The following is a 21,169-nucleotide window of genomic DNA, read 5'->3' on the forward strand; positions in this document are numbered from 1 at the left end:
TCAGGCTCTGGGCTGATGGCTCGGAGCCTGGAGCCTGTTTCCGATTCTGTGTCTCCCTCTCTCTCTGTCCCTCCCCCGTTCATGCTCTGTCTCTCTCTGTCCCAAAAATAAATAAAAAAAAAAAACGTTGAAAAAAAAAATTTAAAAATAATCGCCTGTGGTTCCATCCCATGTAGAACTTGTGTCTTTGTTAGGAGGACAATGTCAGAAGCTTTTAGCTTCTTTAGATGTGGAAGCAGAGGAAGGAGGGAAAGATGAAACAAGGTTGAAGAGTGAAAATAGCTGGGAAATTGCCAAGTTTGAGCAGGACATTTTCCTGAGTTGGGTGATTTGTCTGTCTTTTGTCCCCTTGCCCAAAATATTTTAATTGGCTCACTGTTGTATGTGAACTTCTACCATTTATAAGATTCTCAGGGTGCCTGGGTGGCTCAGTCTATTAAGCATCTGACTTCGGGTCAGGCCAGTGATTTCACGGCATGTGAGTTCGAGCCCCACATCGGGCTCTGTGCTGAAAACTCAGAGCCTGGAGCCTGCTTCCGATTCTGTGTCTCCCCCTCTCTCTGCCACTCCCATGCTCATGCTCTGTCTCTCTCTGTTTCTTGATAATAGATAAACATTAAAAAAAAAAAATGAGAAGATTCTCTGCACTGTCACATTAATAGCTGTATAGTTTGGGCTGTGTTAACCTCTTAAAAGACTGTTTCCTCATTTTTAAGTGAAGATAATACCTACCTCTCAAAGATGTGCCAATTTAGGGAAATAGGACGTGTAAACACTTAGGGAAATGTCTGGCACAGTAGTTTTCAGTAAATGGTGACTGTTATTAAAGTAAGCCAGACAGATTATGAAGGTCTCACATACTAAGAATTCTTGGTTGACCTAAGGTGATGAATAACAAGTCATAGATTATGTACAGCTATATTTAGTAAGAAACTTTTGCTTATTAAAAGCAGGAAAAGCTATATTTCATCATATCTGGCAATATTAGTAGAAGAGTTCTGGTGTGTATCACAGACTGGAATTGATAGGGTTAGATTCAGTGTCCGGGTTCACCTCACCCCCAAATATATAAAATCAAACTATTTTTTAACCCACAAACCAATTCTCATCCAGAATTGAACTCTTTGCAAGTAATTGGGAAGACATCATTCTTATCTCTATTATGTTTTCCAGATGTTCATGTGCTTATAGAAAATAGTAAGGGGGTAGGTCAGAAACACGTGGAACTAAGTGCACTAAGGCAGCTTGTGATAACTGCTAACTAAGCTTTTCCATCTTGTTTTTTTCATTTAGTGTGTTTATTAATTTGGGATAGAATTTAAAACAAATTTTGAAAGGAATTCTTATTTCAGTTTCATATGAGATCTCCCTTGATGTTGGACTTGTGACGTTTTTGATGGTTATAATTAGGATTTTTTAGCATTTAGATGATGTGGTCTTCCAGAATAATTTGAAATTGGACTAAACATTTTTTGTATATTGTTAAATTTATGTATTCTTTACAATAGTTACTATTACTGTACCTAGGACCTTCTTCTGAATAAGCACTTGTTAAATGCATTTAAAGTTCATAGCTGTGTATCAACATCCCTCCACCCCCACATTCTTCTCCTATTCATGTTGTTTCTGTAACTTTGGATTATTTGGTAAGGTCAATTTACTTTGTAAAAAGGTACATCAGTTCTGACTGAGATCCAAATTTTATTTCATAGGTCAAAATGCTAGAAAGCAGTGTATAGTTATAGTTCCCTAGTCTACATTTGGCGGGGTCAATGAATTTTTGACTCCTTTTTTTGTGGTAGCAAAAAAATGATTAGATTGTGTGTGTGTGTATGTGTGTGTGTGTGTGTGTGTGTGTATAGCTTTGTCTTCTTGAAAACTAATTCTCTGTCGTAATATATTCTCTTTTTTTCTTCGCAGCTTTATCTTCAATGAAATAATCAGCCTTGGGTTTTGTTTTGGTTTTATTTTGTTTCATTTTGGTAAAACAGTACCTTTTCTTGTTTGATCCTCACATTAACTGTGTAAGTTAGCGTATTGGTTTAAGAACCACTTTCTAGTTGCGGAGGCAATACTAGAAGCAAATTGCGTTTGTCTAAAAAAATAGACCTTTCCACAGAAACATAGACTCACAGTGGCTCCATAGAACATAATGACGACTCATGCAGTATGCATTTCAGGGAGGCAGTAGGCAGACAAAAGGAAGAGGAGTTCTAGTTGCAGAAGCAGTTAAGTGATGCTCACTGGCACGGGTTTTGGTCTTCCTGTACTGTGATAGGTTGAGCTGTTCAGCAGGTGCCACAGGAACATCCTTGACCAGGTACCTAGAACGTGCAGAATCCTAGGCAGGCTGCCACCCTTGCTCAGACAGGGCATAATCTTGTTCTTGTTGAAAAGTGGTCAGGCACTGAAAAGCCAGGGCACCTAAGAATAAGTTTTCCACAAGTTCTTTTGAAATATATAACCATAAGTGAGTCATAATCTCACATTTCTAACATGGCACTGGCATTTAAATTTAAGTTGCTGTATTATAAGCAAGTTGTATCAGCTGGCTTTATAGTCACGAACTAGAAACCTCAACTGCTTTATGTGGCTGTGTTGTTACCAATTGATCTTTATTTAGAGAGCCTTAGGAATCCAGGGGGATGGTACTGGTGGGCAGGGATTGTCATTTCCCTTTTACAGATTAAGAAACTGACTGTTACAGAGAGGCTGTGACTTGAAATAGGGTACTATTGAAAAGGCACCCAACTTTTTTTTGACTGGGTTAAGCATTTAATTTAATAGAGGCTGCTTTGGTATAGTGGAAGAAAACCCACATTTAAGGCAGAAGACCTACCCTTACATCTCTAACCTCTGCTGTAAAAATAAGTCCAGGAGGGCTGGAAAGCACCTAATAATGATGCTTGATACAATTGATTAATGAATGGTTGTTTAATGAATGAGTAGAAGGATGTGATTATGTTTTATGCCCAGAAACAGCTTTTTGCAAATGTAGAATCTTCAAATAACAGAAAAACATTAGAAGTTACTATGGACTTTTTTTTTTTTTTTAATGTTTATTCATTTTTGAGAGACAGAGACAGAGCGAGAGGGGGCGCGACAGAGAGAGAGGGAGACACAATCTGAAGCGAACTCATGCTCAGAGCTTTCAGCACAGAGCCTGACATGGGGCTCGAACCCACGAACCATGAGATCATGACCTGAGCCGAAGTCAGAAGCGTAACCGACTGAACCACCCAGGTGTCCTAGAAGTTACTATGGACTTTAAAAAATTTTTTTAATGTTTGTTTATTTTTGAGAGAGAGAGAGAGAGAGACAGTGTCTGAGTTGGGAGAGGAGCAGCGAGAGAGGGAGACCTAGAATCCAAAGCAGACGCCAGGCTCCATGTTGTCAGCACAGAGCCCGATGTGGGGCTTGAACCCACAGACTGCGAGATCATGACCTGAGCCATGGTTGCACGCTGAGCCCACTGATCGACCCAGGTGCCCCATGGTGGGCTTTTTAATATATTAAATACAGTTAAGGGATGGGAACATTTCTCTTTTTGAGGAGTGTCCATATTTGAGCATCCATGAGTCTACCTGGAAAGAGTATTGTGGCAGCCTTAGGCCTAAAGTTTGCTCAGTTCTTTAAAATACAATTAAAACCGCAAACATTGTCTTTTGCCTGTTGTGACCTGAAATTGTTGAGCAAAGACACTTTTACCAAGTCATTACCAGTTTAATTGTAAAATCAGAATGAATTTGTATTAAAATAAATTAGATTTATTACCATTCTAATAAACATGACTAGAAATGTGTTTTATTAGTATTTTAACTATTCAGAGGTTGCTGTGTTGAAACGGTCTTGATGTTTCTTTGCACAGTGATAAACACCTTACCAACTCATTCTTATCCCTGCACGGTCATCTTTCATGAGTATTAGTATCTTTCTCCTGTATATTGTAAAGACCATCTATGCTACATCATGCTAGAGATGAAAATTCTGTGGATTTAGTGACTGGGGTATCCAAAGAAAGAGAAATAAATGACATTTTAATGTAAGGTGAGCTAAAGCGTTTAACAATGAGAAGTGCAATGATGTGCACATTTGGGACCTGAGAAGGATGTACATACAGGACAGCCTTGCACTCCAGGTTACAGAGCTAGTCTAAAGCAGTATTAAAGTTTTCAGTGGTAATGTTTTGAAAACGTGGTCAAGTATTTTTTTTCTAAAGCTTGACTTTTATCCATTGTTTTGAAAACAAATCTGGTTTCATCGTAAGTTGTTTTAAAATTCTGAAGAAAATTGTTTTGTTAGGGAAGAAAGAGTAGCTTCATATATAAGTGGCTTTTTTTTATGCTGAGAAATGATGATTAATCTTAGTGGATTATGGGTAGTGTCTTAGATCAAACAGAATTGAAGTATGACATTTGATACATAAAAGGTAATTTAAATGGGTGAATTTATGTTTAATTGTTGGTTTGGAAACTGAAACTTTGTAACAATTTTTTTTAGATATCCATTGAGGAATCTAACATACATTTACACTATTAAGGTTTTAATTATTAAGACCTTGCTATTTTTCTCATCAAATACTTTTTTTGATAGTTAGGTGTTTACTGAACCTAATCCAAAGAAGAGAAACTGTTTCCTTCTTTTCATGCAGAGGAAAGTTGCTGTTTATAGCACATTGACAATTTCTTTTTCTCATTTCATAAGAATTAGAATAGAAAAAAAAAATATCCAAGTGGCACACCATTATGTGTACTCTGGCCTGAAATTCAGAGGGTAGGTCTGATCTGGAAATGAATAGGAGCCATCATTTTTACTTCACATACAGATAGTGTTTAAAGCCTTGGGTTTAGTGAAATGACCATAGAAAGAAAGTACAGAATAAGAAAAGGAGATGAGTCTAGGACCAAGTGTTATATTTAATTGCTGAGTAGAAGATGCTTTGAGAAAGTGTGGCGTTGGAAGAAATGTTTCAAGAAAGAGTAGTCAGCAGTGAAATGCATTTAAAAAGTTGAATGGAGAGTGACTGAAAGATGTGCATTAGATGTGGCAGCAGAGAAGTCTTGGGATGTATTAAAGCTATTTTTGTGTTGTGGTGGGGTGAAGCCAGGTTGGCCGTCATTGAGGAATGTGCTGTAATATTTCAGCAAATTTGGCTGGGTATTTGTTAATGGTACGTACTGGTGGTTTTGTGTGGGCGGGGGGTGGGGGGTGGGAGGGGGTGGTCATTGTGTGGTAAAAAGTTAACCATCATTAAAGGAGAAGGAATGATCGAGTTGAGAAGGGAGAGAAGAGATTACCCATACTGCAAAAACTTTTTTCTCTACTCTGCAAAGAAATAATGGCCATGGAGACCAGAGTTCCTTTTCATTTTTGCATTTTCTGTGTCCTCAGAAAAATGGTCAACTCCTCACTCTTTCTCTCTGTAAGTTTCTTTTTTCATTTTGTTTCCATAGCTTCGCCCACTTGCTCTTCATCCCTGGCCCCTCTCCTAAGTTCCAGTCATGAATTTTTTAACAGCCTGATAGAACTCTTTAATTGTCTCATGACTCCTCAAATTGAGCATGTCCAGCTGAATTAATCATTCCCTTTTCAGGCTAACATAATTTACTAGTATCTCTATTTCTTTCATTTCGAAATCCTTCCACTTACTGAGGGCCTAACTCTCTGGGTCTTTTATTGTTTTCCTGTCTCTTCCTCTCTTCCCCATTCTGTCCTCACCCCGAACAGCAGTCCTGTTTGGTAGACTCAGAATCACAATTGATATTTTCTGAAAGATTTTTCCCCACATAAATCCAAATTAATTAGGTCCACTTGGTCCATCTCATTTGATATGGTATTAGCCATAAAATTCAATTATGTTGTTTATTTTTGACCTTTTATCCATTATGTGAAAAACAGTAAAAAACACAAACCGATCATAACTGTGAAAATGTTAGTTGGGTTGAAGATATTATTTATGTAGCTTTTTATCAGCATAATTTTATTTCTTAATGGTAAATGTGAAATTTTCTAATTACAAGGTTTTTAAACAATTTTTTGTATGTATGCAGAATCCCACACTGACATTTTCATTCTTTTTCTGAAATTAATTTATTTAAAGGAACAAAATATGTGTATTCTACTTTGATTTCGTGTTACTGCAGGAAATTAATACTATGTAAACCCAATTCTATTATATTTAAATGTATTGATTGAACTATAAGTAATAAATACTTGATTATAATTTTTTAATTGTATGCTAGAGATTAGTAACGGTTTTTAAATAGAGCATTGGAACCTGGAAAGGAAGATAACTTTCATTTTATGTGGAGTCATGTTTATTCTAAAATACTGCTTTCATACATGCAGGAAAATCTTCATGTTTTGAATACAGTTCATAGTATAGTGGAAATTTACATAGTTATCACTAGATCTTCAACTTTGATGTGGAATTCTGATAAACACCCACAGCAAAAATTTTAAGATGCCTGCATGCTTTTTGCATTGTTAAAAAGACACCCACATTAGGGCGCCTGGGTGGCTTAGTCTGTTAAGCATCAGACTTCAGCTCAGGTCATGATCTCATGGCTTGTGAGTTGAAGCCCCACATGGGGCTATGTGCCGACAGCTCAGAGCCTGGAGCGTGCTTGGGATTCTGTGTCTCCCTCTCTCTTTGCCCCTCCTCTACTCATGCTCTCTAGCTTGCTCTTTGTCTCTCTGTCTCTCTCTCAAACATAAAAAAAAAAAAAAAAGACTCACATTAATACTTAACCTTGGAAAAGTTAGCTTATGGCATATATAGGTCTTTTTCGTTTTAAATAAAAATGGAAAGGAAGAGGTATTTTTGGATATTATAGAAACTATACTTTTTTTGTAATACTTAGAAGATTATATAATATATTAACGTCTCTATTTACAAGTTAAGGGCAGAGCACTATATACCCTAGAGTGAAAGCCAAGGAGCTTCTGTCTGCTTTACAATTGATTGAATTAACAGGGAGAAATTTTTATTCTGGCTTTATTTGAATAATGGAACTGTTGAGTCATCAATGCCTATGAGGAGTCTTTTTTTTTTTTTTTTTTTTTTTTTTTGAGTGTGGAGTGATCATCATCGATGTTGTACAGTCCAGAACACCTTCAACAGTGGAAATAAAGCCAAAGTGGGTTGCTCTTGTGATTGAGTCACACAGGCCTCTGGTCACATTTCTTTTTTTTTTCTTGCCTATACGTGTTTCTAACAGTTATGGTTACTGATTACATTGTTTATACCAGATGCTAAGTGAGGAAGGGGAATAACAAAAGGCACATGGACTGACTGAAATGAGGAGTGACACTCTGCAGTCTGATACCAAAGAAAAAAAATGACCAGAAGTAGTCATTTCAAAAATGAGAGCCAGCAATTCCACTGGAATTGAAAATTCTGTTTTCAATTCCAATGAAAATGTATGTCCACACAAAATCTTGTGCACACATGTTCACAGGAGCATATTTCATAGCAGCCATAATGTGGAATGGGCTCAAATGTTCATCAAGTGAAGAACAAATAGACAAATGTGGTATATCCATACAATGGGATATTATTTGGCAATAAAAAAGAGTGAAGTACTGAAACAACATATGGATGAATCTTGAAAACGGTTACACTGGGTGAAAGAAGCCACAGACAGAGGCCACACATCACATGATTCCGTTCCATTTGTATGAAATGTCAGAATAGGAGATCCACACAGACAGAAAGTTGATAAGTGATTGCCAGTAGCTGGAGCAAAGGAGAAATGGGAATGACTGCTGATGGGCTTGGAATTTCTTTTTGAGATGATGAAAATTTTCTAAAATTGATTGTGTGATTGTGGTGATAATGGTGAAACTTGGTGAATTTTCTAAAAGTCATTGACATGTGTACTCTAATTGGGTGAGTTGTGTGGTATATGAATTATATCTCCATAAATCTGTGAAAAAAGTATAGCAGATTAAGTTAATTAATTTTTGTTAATGGGAGTGGTTCTATATACCATACGCTTGGGGCAATCTTCTTAGAGTACAGAACCGTAATCATTGATGCCGAAGATAGTAGTTATGAAACTGTGAGTTATAAGGGCAATTATTATAATTTATGTCCCGTAGGCTCTGTTTTTAGAATTCTGTCAACTATCACAGATTTGCGGTTAACACTAACATTCATGTTTAAGTTCTTCGTGATCTTAGGCGGACTTGTTTTTTGTATGTTTCACGTAGGTGAAGTTATTGCCTTGTCTTTTAATGGAGAATGAGGATTAGTTGAAAATTAGATTGTTTTTTTATTGTCATTAAAAAGCCTAGGTAAGGGGCGCCTGGGTGGCGCAGTCGGTTAAGCGTCCGACTTCAGCCAGGCCACGATCTCGCGGTCCGTGAGTTCGAGCCCTGCGTCAGGCTCTGGGCTGATGGCTCAGAGCCTGGAGCCTGTTTCCGATTCTGTGTCTCCCTCTCTCTCTGCCCCTCCCCCGTTCATGCTCTGTCTCTCTCTGTCCCAAAAATAAATAAAAAAAAACGTTGAAAAAAAAAATTTAAAAAAAAAAAGCCTAGGTAAAATAATTTGAAAAAATATATTTAAAGAAATTATTGCATCTAACCTACAATGTTTCTTCTGTGGCTTCAAAACCTAAGAATTAGTAGTCATTCAACTAAATATGGAATGTAAGAGCTGATCCAGGTTGATCTTAAGAAATACAATACATTAAATGGAATTTAATGAGTTTACTTGCCTAATAGATACTGGTCAAGTGAAAAAGGAAACTTAGGGTTATGACATAGATTTTTCTCTCTGGTAACACAGCATCTGGTATAGCTCAATTCTGTGAAAAATATTTGTATTAGGAAATCACTAGAGAGTATGAACCACTGAAAATGGCTTAAAAAAGTATGGTAGGAAATCTGGATGACAGGTTTGAGGGTTATATGATAATTTAGTTGATTTTTCCCCATTTAAAGAATGAGATTAAAAACACAGCTGTATTTTGTTCCCTGCTGTTGACATACAGGTAAAGAAAAATTATGGGGATAGTGTCAGGGACATGATTCTAGACATAAAGCATTTTCCCTGCCCCAACACCTCCCTTCACCCTTCATGACCTGTTTAATAACGTTGTTCCTCGTTTGGAAATGTGTCATTTATCTTGGGTGTATTGGAACTGAACAAGAAAACTAAAGGAAGAGGGAGAGAGAGAGGGAAGCTAGAGAACAAAATATAAGAATAATACAATCAGACATGAAGGATAAAAACCAGTTCATGTCTGAATCTGAGAAAAATTACAATGGAAAAAAAGCACTAAATGGTTGAATGCAGATGAAGAGTGCGTAAAGGCAGGAGTTAGGAATGAATCTTGGGAATCCGGCCATAACGGACTATAGGGGGAAACCTGTTCATTGGTGATGAGGAGTTTTAAATTGTTAATGTTGTAATTTCATTTGTAGGAAGGATGCCAACCAAATACTGTAAAGTTGTGGCCAGAGAAACAAAGTCTGAATTGACTTACTTAGCTAAGCCTATACTTAGCAAACAGTATTTGTTCTCCAGACACCACCAAAGTGTAATTAAAATTTGAAATGATTAAAATGGGTTTACTGTCATGATAAGATTTAAATTTTTTAAACACTCATTAATTAAGGTTTTCCTCTACTTTGTTGCTCTACATTTTTTTTTTAAAGGTAAAATATGTGCTGTACATTTTTTTTCTTAGGTAAAATATGCAGACTCCCTTGATTCTTGGAAATCTGTATCCTCTTAAACATGACTAAATGTATTTAGTGATATTTGTCTTTATCAAGTGATTGTGAACTTCAAATAATGAATAATTCACACTTCTTTTATAACCAGGAACCTTTTGAGGACGGCTTTGCCAATGGGGAAGAAAGTACTCCAACCAGAGATGCTGTGGTCACGTATGCTGCGGAAAGTAAAGGAGTTGTGAAGTTTGGCTGGATCAAGGGTGTATTAGTACGTACCTATAGACTTAATTTTAGAGTTACAACATTTCTTTTTATTAGAAAATCTTCCTAATATTCTTATCATTTCTTAAGAGAGCTTGTCTGTTACAGAAGACCATATTAATAACATGTACCTCTTTTTCTTGTATTAAATTCAGTAAAGGAAACAGGATATATGTATTAATGGAATCATACTATAGTTGATTTCCTCTAAATTATATTCTGTTACCTCTTATAAATCTCACATATTGTCATTTGTCAGAAATTAAGTATGAAATGATGAAATTGTTGGAAGCATCAGAATCAAGAAAGCTGAATGGGCAATAGAGCTGATAGATTCCTGCTTCCTTTTCTGCTATGCCATTATTTTCTCGAAGAGAAATGTATAAAAGTTAATGAGGAACAAAATAAAGGAGAAATTGTTTTCTTAAGTGTTGAGGTCACTTCACTAGATAGGTTTGAGTGACTTAGTTTCAGATTTGCTTCTGTTTTTCTGTGTTCACATAGGCACTAAGGAACTGACTAGAGTAGACAGGTAAACTAAAAGGCCCTCCCATTTAGACTTTGGGGGTACTTAAGAGTTGTGCTGACATTTAGAAAAGAAGTCGAGGAGAAGTCCCACTTCTAGGAGTACTTTCATCACTTTTAATGAACAGAGTAAATGTGAAGCTCCAGGTAGTGCTCTTTGCCTATTCTTAAATGTTCATAATTTAGAAGACTATGTTCTATGTGTAAGCATAATAAATAAAAGTAAAAATAAATACAGGAAGCTCTGTCGAATAGTTGAGAGTTTTAAAAGATGTGTGAGGAGCACCTGGCTGGCTCAATCAAAGGAGTGTGCAGTTCTTGATCTTGGGGTGGTGAGTTTGAGCCCCACACTGGGTGTAGAGATTACTTAAAAATAAATATACTTTAAAAAATAAAACGTGTGAACAATTGTCATTTTGTGTTGACAGATATTTTGTAATACCTGAATCTTCTGAAGGAATCAGGAAATAAGTCTGTTGATAAAGAACAAGCAAAAATTAAACCTAGTTGCTTTGATAAATGGGAACAGGAACTACTTTCTTAGGGTTGAAGTCTTAAAATACCCTTTTACCTTGTTCAGTTGCTTTTGCTGCTGTGTGTGTGTTATATTATCCTTAAATTAGCTTACATTTTAGCTCTCAGTAAATTCTTTTAAAAATAATATAAAGAAAAGGATAAGAGATTTAAAGTGATTTTCTATAGTTCTAAATGTATGTTATCCTCCTTTTGGCTAGTTTAACATTTACTGATGTACTATGTTTGATCACTTTGCTTCATCTGTAACTTGGCTTCTTTTCTTTTCTAGGTACGTTGTATGTTGAACATTTGGGGTGTGATGCTCTTCATTAGGTTGTCGTGGATTGTGGGTCAGGCTGGAATAGGTAAGCGAAGTTCCATACTGCTTGATTCACTTGAGAATGAGTAAGCAGAGTAGCTGTGTGCTCATCTAGCCTGGGAACCTCCTAAAATTCAAACAATTAGAAATTATTGTACGCTGTTTTTTCTTTGTATCAGATTGTTGTCTTAATGTTCCTTTTTTTATAATTTTGGTTTGGTTTTTCTAAAATGGGGTAAAAATAAGGTAATTCTTCACTATAACGTAAATTAGTTTTATTAACCTTTTCTAGATATAGCAAGTTGAAATAAGTATTTCTCAGCCTCTTTTCTTTTCCCCTCAAGGTCTGTCGGTTGTTGTAATTATAATGGCCACTGTTGTGACAACTATCACAGGATTGTCTACATCAGCAATAGCTACTAATGGATTTGTCCGAGGAGGTAAATTCAGTCTTCTCACATCATTGTTACGAGATTACTGTTACTAATAAAGTGAGGTTTAAATTTTTAAATTATTTTTTACCTTTCAAAAAGCAACATAGGTCTGTAGAGGTGAGAAATGATACTGAGCACTTTCAAACTAGTATATTTAAATATAAAATTTTATTTCAGCCTATACAAAAACATGTATGTGTCCAGTTACTTAGGATGCTCAATGTATTTTGTAGCAAGAATGGAGCTTCTAACCGATTTCTTCTCAGTTGGGTTGCCCCTTATTGCCTCCTCCCAGATTTCAGCCCTTAGATGAGTGGCATGCATCCAGTTTTTGTTTAGTATTCTATAGGTGTAACCTCATTCTTCCCATTTAGGGGAACTTTGACAGAGTTCTTTTCCCATGACCTGACAGCTGGTATATTACGCCCAGAACTCGGAATCCACACTATCAAGTCTTGGTCTCTTCTTTGGGTGCCCTGAGGCCTCTTTCGTTGGAGTCCACAAGATCTGCCTTGTGAGATTTTACCTCGCCCCCGCCCCCCTCCTGCCAAGGGAGAGAACCCAGGAGATCAGGGGAATGGCTTTGGGACCTCTTGGAAGAAGAAGAGAAGAATTCCATTTTCCAAATCAGAACCCGTCATTTAGCTGGAATGAGGAGATCCCTAGAGAAAGGGGAGAACATGGACTTTAGCATCTCCTGTAAAGTTGTCAGAGTGGATCGACTGGCAAGAGGATCAACCTGTACCATCTGCCTCACCTATTTTACAGATCAGTTTGACATTATGTATACACAATTTCTGTTTTATCTGCATCAGCTATTTAGAGAACTACATTGAGCCTTTCATTCTTCCTCATCGTCTTCCTATTTCTTACTTACCAGAATATCCAAATCACTGTGGCCCTGGGGGGAAGCTAGTAGCAATATGATTATGACCGTGCTGAGCATGCATGAATGTTGGCTGAAGTTTTATGTGTACATGAGTCTACACTGAGCCATATTGTGGTGTAAGGTATGGATTTGTCCAAAAGTGTTTCATCAGGCTACAGTGAGACTTTCTTTTTGGCTTCTTGCGTACTGGGTGCCCCATGCTTCTTTTATTTCCGCTACTTCCATTCTGGGCAATAGAAGTGAAAGGAGAAACGAATGCGGTGTTAGGTACTTGTGGGGACCAGCAAGTCACCAAAGAACTTGTCCCTATCTTCAGGCTTTCCAGTCTAGGTTGTAAGCCTCAATGGGGGCACTGGGGCATGAAGCCGTTAGCAGCATGAATCCCACAGACTGTTATTCTCCATGTGAACACAGACTTAGGGGAAGCATACATTCTCCTACATCATGACTGAAAAGCCATTTCATCTTTTGATACTGCCAGTAGTTTTTATATATATCCATGAGTACACGTACTTTAGAGACTTTGACCACAAACTTTGAAACTTTGCTAGAAGGCATTCAATTTTCACTTGTTGGTGACTTTGGAAATTTGGCTGATCGTTGACAGAATATAAAAAAGTTGTTTCATCACCTGCAGTGAAAGTTTCGTGGAGTTTTTTTTTCAATGACTGTAAGCCCCTTCTGTCACCTCTATCTGCTTCATGGACTTGGACAGCCGTAATGGGATTTATTTATGTTCCACAAAGTAGATTCAAGTCTAACTCTGGCGAGAATATATTGCATCCTATAGTCATGATTCTAAGTTGAATATATTGTTGTGATTCACACGTTTTATTCCAAAAGTCCCTGTCGCTTACTTCTTTGCATAAAAATTCCCTGTAACAAATGACCGGCCCAGTAGCAGTGAGCACCCCTAGTGCCTATGTTGTGTATTTTCATTCAGAGGAACCAGGGGACCTTAGAGAAACAATTGATTTCCAGATCTGGGCAGGAAATGTACTACAAGAGCCTAGACATCTTTTCACATTGGAAAGTAGAGAGGTAACAAAGGTGCTTGGTTTCAGGTCAAAAGGACCCAGGAGCCAACTTGAAGAAGCTAACACTGACCTAAGTTTGGATAATTTGAACAGCAGTACTACTACTAATAACTGTTTTGAATGAAGATATAATATATGATAAAATCCTTAGGTTCACAGACACCACAAAAAAAGATCTTTTCATTTTTTTTTTACCTTTGAAGAATGCTAGGGAACTAACTTATTAGCAAAATTGATAAATAAATATAAAGAATCTCCTGTTGATTCAAGCTTTCTTGAATGAAAGTGTCCTTACCTAAACTCAGTGTAAGCAAGAAATTGATGAGATTTCTTCTCTGATAATTATTCTATGTGATAAGCGAAGAAGGAAAGAAAATTAAAATGTTCCAACTTTGTAAGCCCTTTACTCAATAAAAGTATCTGAACGATTGTTTTCTGAGAAATTGAATCTGAACTATGTCATTGCCTGTAGCTCCAGGAAGCATTTTATATAATATGCAAGGGAGACAGGAACTTAGTAAATGACACTATAGGATGACTAGATCAAATTCCAGACTGGGAATGTCTCTGGAACAAGAATCCCACCCCCCCCCCTTTTTTAAGTAACGTGTACACCCAACATGGGGCTCAAACTCACAACGCTGAGATCAAGAGTCACACATTCCACTGACTGAGCCAGTCAGGCACCCAGGAATCCTTATCTGACATAGTTTTCTAAGGAGAAAAAGAGGGAGAGAGTTAGGGTTTAAAACTCATGTATAGGTGTGAGTTTGTTTGCCATTTGTAACTGTAAACTACTTTGTCTTTTAGTGGGTTGGGACCAAGAGTGCCAAGTTTGGATCTCCTCTAGCCCCATCACTGAGGATTGATTTTCACTTCCTCTCTTAAAAGGGCTACATAGGGAAGAGAGGAATGGAGCTAGAAGTGTCCATAGGGTCAGGGTGCTGAAGGCTTAGATATCTAATGGAGAAATGGAAGGGTATCATGGGAATAGTGATGTTTTGAGGCCCATCTCAATTTTCTATGATTGATTATTAAGGGAATTAACAAGGAAATATTTTACTGGAAAGTTGTGGTTGCTCTCTATAGTGGTTTTAATTTGGAGAGACTGCTTTTGAACTTGCCTAGTTATCTTATTAATATAAAGAACTACTTGAGGTAGTATTCAACAGTTTATCTTGATTCTTAACTTATACATTGATTTATATTTTATTAATATTGAATAATATTTTATTCTTGGTTTCTAGGGTATGTTTCCAGCTGTGTGGCAGTATGTGAAATGTATACTTTTCCTATGTGCTTTTTGCCATAGGAGAGGTTTAAGTTTACCAAGTAACCTTAACATTGGCTTTAACAGTACATTTTGGAGATTAAACAGATACCAATTTAGAAAAGTGTAGTTTTTTTAAATATGAAATAACTGCTAACTTATAAACAAATATAATGTCCAGTTATGAAGTCTAGGATAAAAATAATATAACAACGTTCAGGGTTTCTTTAAAAAAAAAAAAAAGAGTCAAAACTTAAAAAATATAAGATGCTTAGTTTTGGGCTTGATTAGATTTTAGGAATGATGTTTGGATAATCATTACAACTACTAGCAGGTGAGAGCATCATCCCCTCAGTTCTCTCCCTGCACAGAATAAGAGGAGCAGTGCTGAGTAACTTTGGCACATCTTTACCTTCATCTCTGGCATAGTCCTTAGCCCAACAGACACATACATTGTACAGATAGTCAGGAGCCCAGAGCTCTTTACTGTGCCACAAATCCTGTCCGTGTTGAGACCTGGGTTTTACAGAATTGACCTGTGTCATGTTCAACGAGTTCCGCAACCCAGATGGTGCTGGCCAGCGGCTGCTTTCACTGAGATCTGCATTTTCTAGATGTCACAGGCCAAAGTTCTTCCATCCACAAATAATTAGTCTGTGAATATGAACTCATTTATGACATAGAGGACAAGCAGAGGCAGCCTTTTATAACATGAAAGTGTAAATACTAGTTGTTCATTGTATTATATGACAGGGTTAAGTTGAAAACAGAGATTAGTGCAGTTTCAGATAAAAATCCAGGTTACACCAAATTCAGAGGAGTAGTTCTGAACATGTAAAATCAACATAAATGACCAAGGTGAAATTTTATATTACTTGTATTTCAGTCACTCAACAGGTAATTGTTGAGCTCTTGGTGACAGGCACTGGGTTTGTAACCATCACTGTCAGACAAGATCCTATTTTCTTGGAGCTGTGTTCAGATAATAGTGGCAATTATTTTTTGAAACATAACTGCTGGGCATGATAACATGCTTTTGACCTACATTATCAGATTTAATGCATCATAGTTGTTAGTTCCATGTATAATTTGTACGGATGAAGAGAGCGAAAATGAAACACACTAATTTTTTCAACAAATTTAAATGTTATGCAGGTTTTACTGATGAATCTTTAAGTTTCTGCAGTATGTCAGGATTGTCTTTATATACTTCTGTTTCATTTTGCTGAAATAATTGAAGACCTCCTCATTCTGTATATAGGTAAAACTAAATATTGGAAGTAATCCTAACATTTTTCACATGGATTCTAAGTGACAGAAAGTGCTTTCTGTATTAGTAAAATCAGATTATCATTGATTGTGCAATTTTTTGTTTAGTCTATTATGTAACTATTCATTCCTTTCATCACCAAGCAATGAGTTGTAACTTAGAAATAAGCTCCATAGTTCTTTCCTTTTATTGCTAATTTCTTTCAAATTACAGCTTTCCAGATCAGTGAAATGTTTGAAGAAGCTGTAAAAAGCAGTTCTGTAACAGTTGTATTATGAGGTTTTATTAGACTTCAACATAACATTGTGTTTTCAGTTTAGTAAAAACATGACGTAACAAACCACAAGTGGCTCAAATGTGAATCTGGCAAGTAGTTGTAAATAATTTTTCATTTGGGTTTTCTCTTTGACTTACTTAGTGGCATTTCAATTTTGTCAGTCGTTAATGATTAAAAATACTTGAATGTCATTCTGATATTGTCTACTGCAGAATTAGGGCTCTATGTCTTGACTCTTCAAGTTTAATATTTAAAGTGATCAGTTGCAGTGGTAATATAGCACTCAGTCCTAGTCAGAAGATTCCGTGTTGGTTCACACATCTTTCTCTACTTGACTTAATAATGACAACAGAATACAGCAAATTTGACCAGTGTTAACAGGCACACAAAGTATTGTGTATTGGTAAACCAGGGTATTAGAATGTATTTCCTAGAACAGTAACCAAAATGGATATTGGATCCTTTTGGGTCCATTATTGCCCCATTGTATTCTCAAAATCGTTCCTCAGAATGTTAACACAAGGTGGCTTTGGATAAACTGATTTGTCAGTATACAGAAGTAGGTGGTTTATTGCTGTAAAATTCTGGTGTATTTTCTAAACATATTAGATGAATTTTGAACAGTAAATGTTAAATAGTTTACTTTCTCATTCGTAAGTTTATGACTTTTTCGTTATTTTGACCTTTTGATTTGTCTCTTCCTCAGTACATCAACAAAACCTTTATTTAATGAAATTTCCACAGATACAGTAGAGTGTATAGATGATTCATATTATATATAGTGATCATTTCATCCACGGTAAACAAAGGATGTTTGGTCACAAACTTCATTTTCATCTGTTCGGTGGCTAACAGGTTTCTGGAGATTTTTATTAGTTAGAAATTTTGAGCCTTTTTTTTTTTTTTTTTTTTTTTTTTTTTGAGTGTACTTGACCCACAATGTTACATAGTTCTAGACACACAACTTAGTGATTTGACAAGTTGTTACATTATAATATTTTCACAGGGGTAACTACCATCTGTGTCATTACATCGCTATTACAATATATTGAGTATTGTGCTGTGCCTTTTATTCCCATTCTGACTTATTCCTTCCATAATCGGAAGCTTGTATCTTCCTCTCCTCTTCACCCACTCTGCCCAATTCCCCATCTGCCTTCCCTCTGGCAACCATCAGTTTGTTACCAGTATTTATAGGTCTGAATTCTGCTTTTTGTTTGTTTATTCATCTGGAGTTTAAGTAGGGTTTTTTTTTTTTTTTTGGTTGTTTTTTTTTTTGGTTATTTTAGATTCCACTTAGGAGTGTAATCATGGTTTTTTGTCTTTGTCAGTGTGACTTAGATCACATAGCGTAATCCTGCCTAGGTCCATGTATGTTGTCTCAAATGACACAATCTCATTCTTATTTATGGCTGTGTAATGTTCCATTATGTAAACATACCACATTCTCCTTGTCCATTCGTCTATTGATGGCCAGTTAGGTTCCTTCAATATTAATTCAATGTAATTCCTGTCAAAATCTAATGGCATTTTTCACAGAAATGGGAAAAATTATCATGGAACCATAAAAGACCCTGAAGAGTCCAACAGTCCTGAGAGAGAAAAAAGCTGGAGACATCACATTTCCAGATTTCAAGCTATATTTCAAAGCTGTAGTAATCAAAATGGTATTGTAGCAACATAAAAAGGTACATAGACCTGTGGAATAGAATTGAGAGCCCAGAAATAAACTTATGCGTATAGAGTCATGTAGTATTTGACAAGGGAGCTAAGAATACTCATTGCAAAAACAGTAGGCTCTTAAATGGGAACTGGATATTCACATGCAAAAGAAATTGGAACTGTATCTTAAATCACTCATAAAAATTAACTCAAAATGGATTTAGGACTTAAATTTAAGACCTAAAACCATGAAATTCCTAGAAGAAAGTATAGGGAAAAAGCCCCTTAACATTTGTCTTGCTAGTGATGTTTTGGATACAACAGGAAAAGCACAAGAACAAAAGCAAAAATCAACAAAATGACAAAAACACACATCAAACAAAAAGCAACAACTTCTGAACTGCATAAGAAACAATCAGCAAAATGAAAAGACAACCTACAGGATGGGAGAAAATATTTGCAAATCATGTATCTGATAAGGGGTTAATATCCAAAATAGAGAACTTACATAGTTCAATAGCAACAAACCAAACAATCTGATTTTAAAATGGGCAAGGCGCCCCAGTGGCTCATTGGTTAAGTGTCTGACTTTGGCTCAGGTCATGATCTTGCAGTTTGTGGTTTGAGCCCTGTGTAGGGCTCTGTGCTGACAGCTCAGAACCTGGGTTCTGTGTCTCCCTCTCTCTCTGACCCTCCCCCGCTCACTCTGTCTCTCCCAAAAATACATAAACATTAAAAAAATAATAAAAACTAAAAATGGGCAAAGTACCTGAATAGACATTTCTGCAAAGAAGACAACAAGTTCATGAAAAGGAGCTCAACATCACTAATAATCAGGGAAATGCAAATCAAAACCACAATAAATTATCACCTCACACCTGTTAGAATGGTTATTTTCAAAAAGATAAGAGACCGTAACTGCTGGTGAGGATGTAGAGAAAAGGGAACCCATTGCACCGTTGGCAGTGAAAATTGGTATGGCCACTGTGGAAAGCAGGATGGAGGTTCCTCAAAAAATAGAACTACCATATCATCCAGCAGTCCCACTTCCTTGATATTTATTCAGAGGAAGTGAAATTACTATTTGTTAGAGATGTTGCCATTCTTGTGTTCATTGCAGCATTATTCACAATAGCTAAGCCTTGGGAACAACCTAAGTGTTCATCAGTGAATGAATGCATGAAAAAAACAACACACATTCTCACACACACAACGGAGTATTATCTAGCCTTAAAAGGAGACGTTGCCATTTGCAACAACATAGATGAACCTTGAGGGCATCATGCCAAGTGAAATAAGTTAGAAAAAGCAAATACTATATAATCTCACTCATATGTGGAATCTAAAAAAGCCAAACTCCTAGAAACAGATTGTAGAAAAGTTGCTACCAGGGGTTGATGAGCAAAGGAAGTGATGAGGAAGTTGGTCAGACTTAAAGTTACAAGCAGAGTAAGTTCTGAGGATCTAACATACAACATGCAGACTATAATTAGTATTGTATATTCGAAAGTTCCTGAGAGTAGATCTTAAATGTTCTTACCATAAAACAACAGCACAAATGGAAATTCTGTGGGGTAAAGAATATATTAACCTTATGCTGGTAAACATTTTGCAATATGTATGTGTATCAGCACGTTACATTATGTGTCTTTTTAATGGTTTATTTTTTTGGAGAGAGTGTGAGCAGGGGAAGGGAGAGGGAGGGAATCTGCAGCACACACTGCACTATCTGCACAGAGCCTGACGTGGGCTCGATCCCACACACAACCTGTGAGATCATGACCTGAGCTGAAATCAAGACCGCGATGCTTAACTGACTGAGCCACCCAGGTGCCTCCATCACGTTGTGTATCTTATACAATGTTATATGTTAGTTATATCTCAGTAAATCTGGAAAATAATTAATTGACCCTACATGTGTCGGTCTGTTTCTGGACTCTCTCCTGGTACATTGTCTGCAGATTTGCCCTTAATCTAACACCATACTATCTTGGTACTGTGGTTTATAGTAATGCCTGAAGTTGGGTATTATAGCTCCTTCTACTTTGCCCTTTTTCAAAATTGTCTTGGCTATTCTAGTTCTCTTGCCTTTCCATATATATTTTAGAATTATCTTGTCAATTTTTGAGAACTGTCTTGCTGGAATTTAGATGAACTTGGGTTCAGTATAGAGATCAGCTTGGGGAGAATTAACAACTGTTAGGGCTCTCATTTCATAAATATGCTTTATCTCTCTCTAGTTCTTAAAGTTTTAGTACACAGATTTTGAGGATATTTTTTAGTATTTCCTGGTTTTTGTGCTATTGTAAGATTTAGTTTCTTACTGTTTCTTGCTGGTATATGGAAATATGATGGATTTCTGTATATTTACCTTGTAATACTTTTGTAGTTGGGGTGTCCAGAGAAACAGAACCAATAAGGTGTGTTTGTGTCTGTGTGTGTCTAGAAAGACGTATTTGAAGGACTTGATTCACGTAGTAATGGAGGCTGGGAAATCTAAGACCTGCAGGGTAGGTCAGCAGTCTGGAGACCCAGAGACAAGGTATTCTCAGTTGATGTCTGAAAGCTGTCTCCTGCAGAACTCCCTCTTGCTACGGAGAGGTTTGTTTTTGTTCCATTCAGGCCTTCAGCTGATGGAATGAGACCCACCCACGTTATGGTGGGCAAACTGCTTTACTTACATTCCACCAATTAAATGTAAATCTCCTCTAAAAACACCCTCACACGGGGCTGCCTGGTAGCTCAGTTCGTTAAGCATCTCACTCTTGGTTTGGCTTAGGTCGTGATCTCACAGTTGGTGAGGTCAAGCCCCGTATCTGGCTCCATGTTGACTGACTGGATCCTGCTTGGGATTCTCTCCCCCTGTCTGCCCCTCCCCGGCTCACACTCTCTTTCTGTCTCAGAATAAATAAACTTTAAAAACAATAATGAAATAAAAATACCCTCACAGAAACATTCAGAATATAATGTTTGATCTCATGTCTGGGCACCAGGGCTAGGCAAGTTGATACATAAAATTAACCCA

The 21,169-nt window shown here is 36.8% G+C and overlaps 1 protein-coding gene across 1 annotated transcript in view; it reads left to right on the top strand.

Annotated features, from left to right (window-relative positions):
• Positions 1–21,169, top strand: part of SLC12A2 (solute carrier family 12 member 2) — a 108,509-nt gene that overhangs the window by 19,592 nt on the left and 67,748 nt on the right. Inside the window, exons 2-4 of the mRNA XM_030317320.1 lie at positions 9,833–9,952; positions 11,276–11,351; positions 11,650–11,745. Coding sequence (XP_030173180.1) covers positions 9,833–9,952; positions 11,276–11,351; positions 11,650–11,745 — 292 coding nt within the window. The remainder of the gene's footprint in view (positions 1–9,832; positions 9,953–11,275; positions 11,352–11,649; positions 11,746–21,169) is intronic.

The sequence above is a fragment of the Lynx canadensis genome, chromosome A1, assembly GCF_007474595.2.
Source record: "Lynx canadensis isolate LIC74 chromosome A1, mLynCan4.pri.v2, whole genome shotgun sequence".
Taxonomy (NCBI): domain Eukaryota; kingdom Metazoa; phylum Chordata; class Mammalia; order Carnivora; family Felidae; genus Lynx; species Lynx canadensis.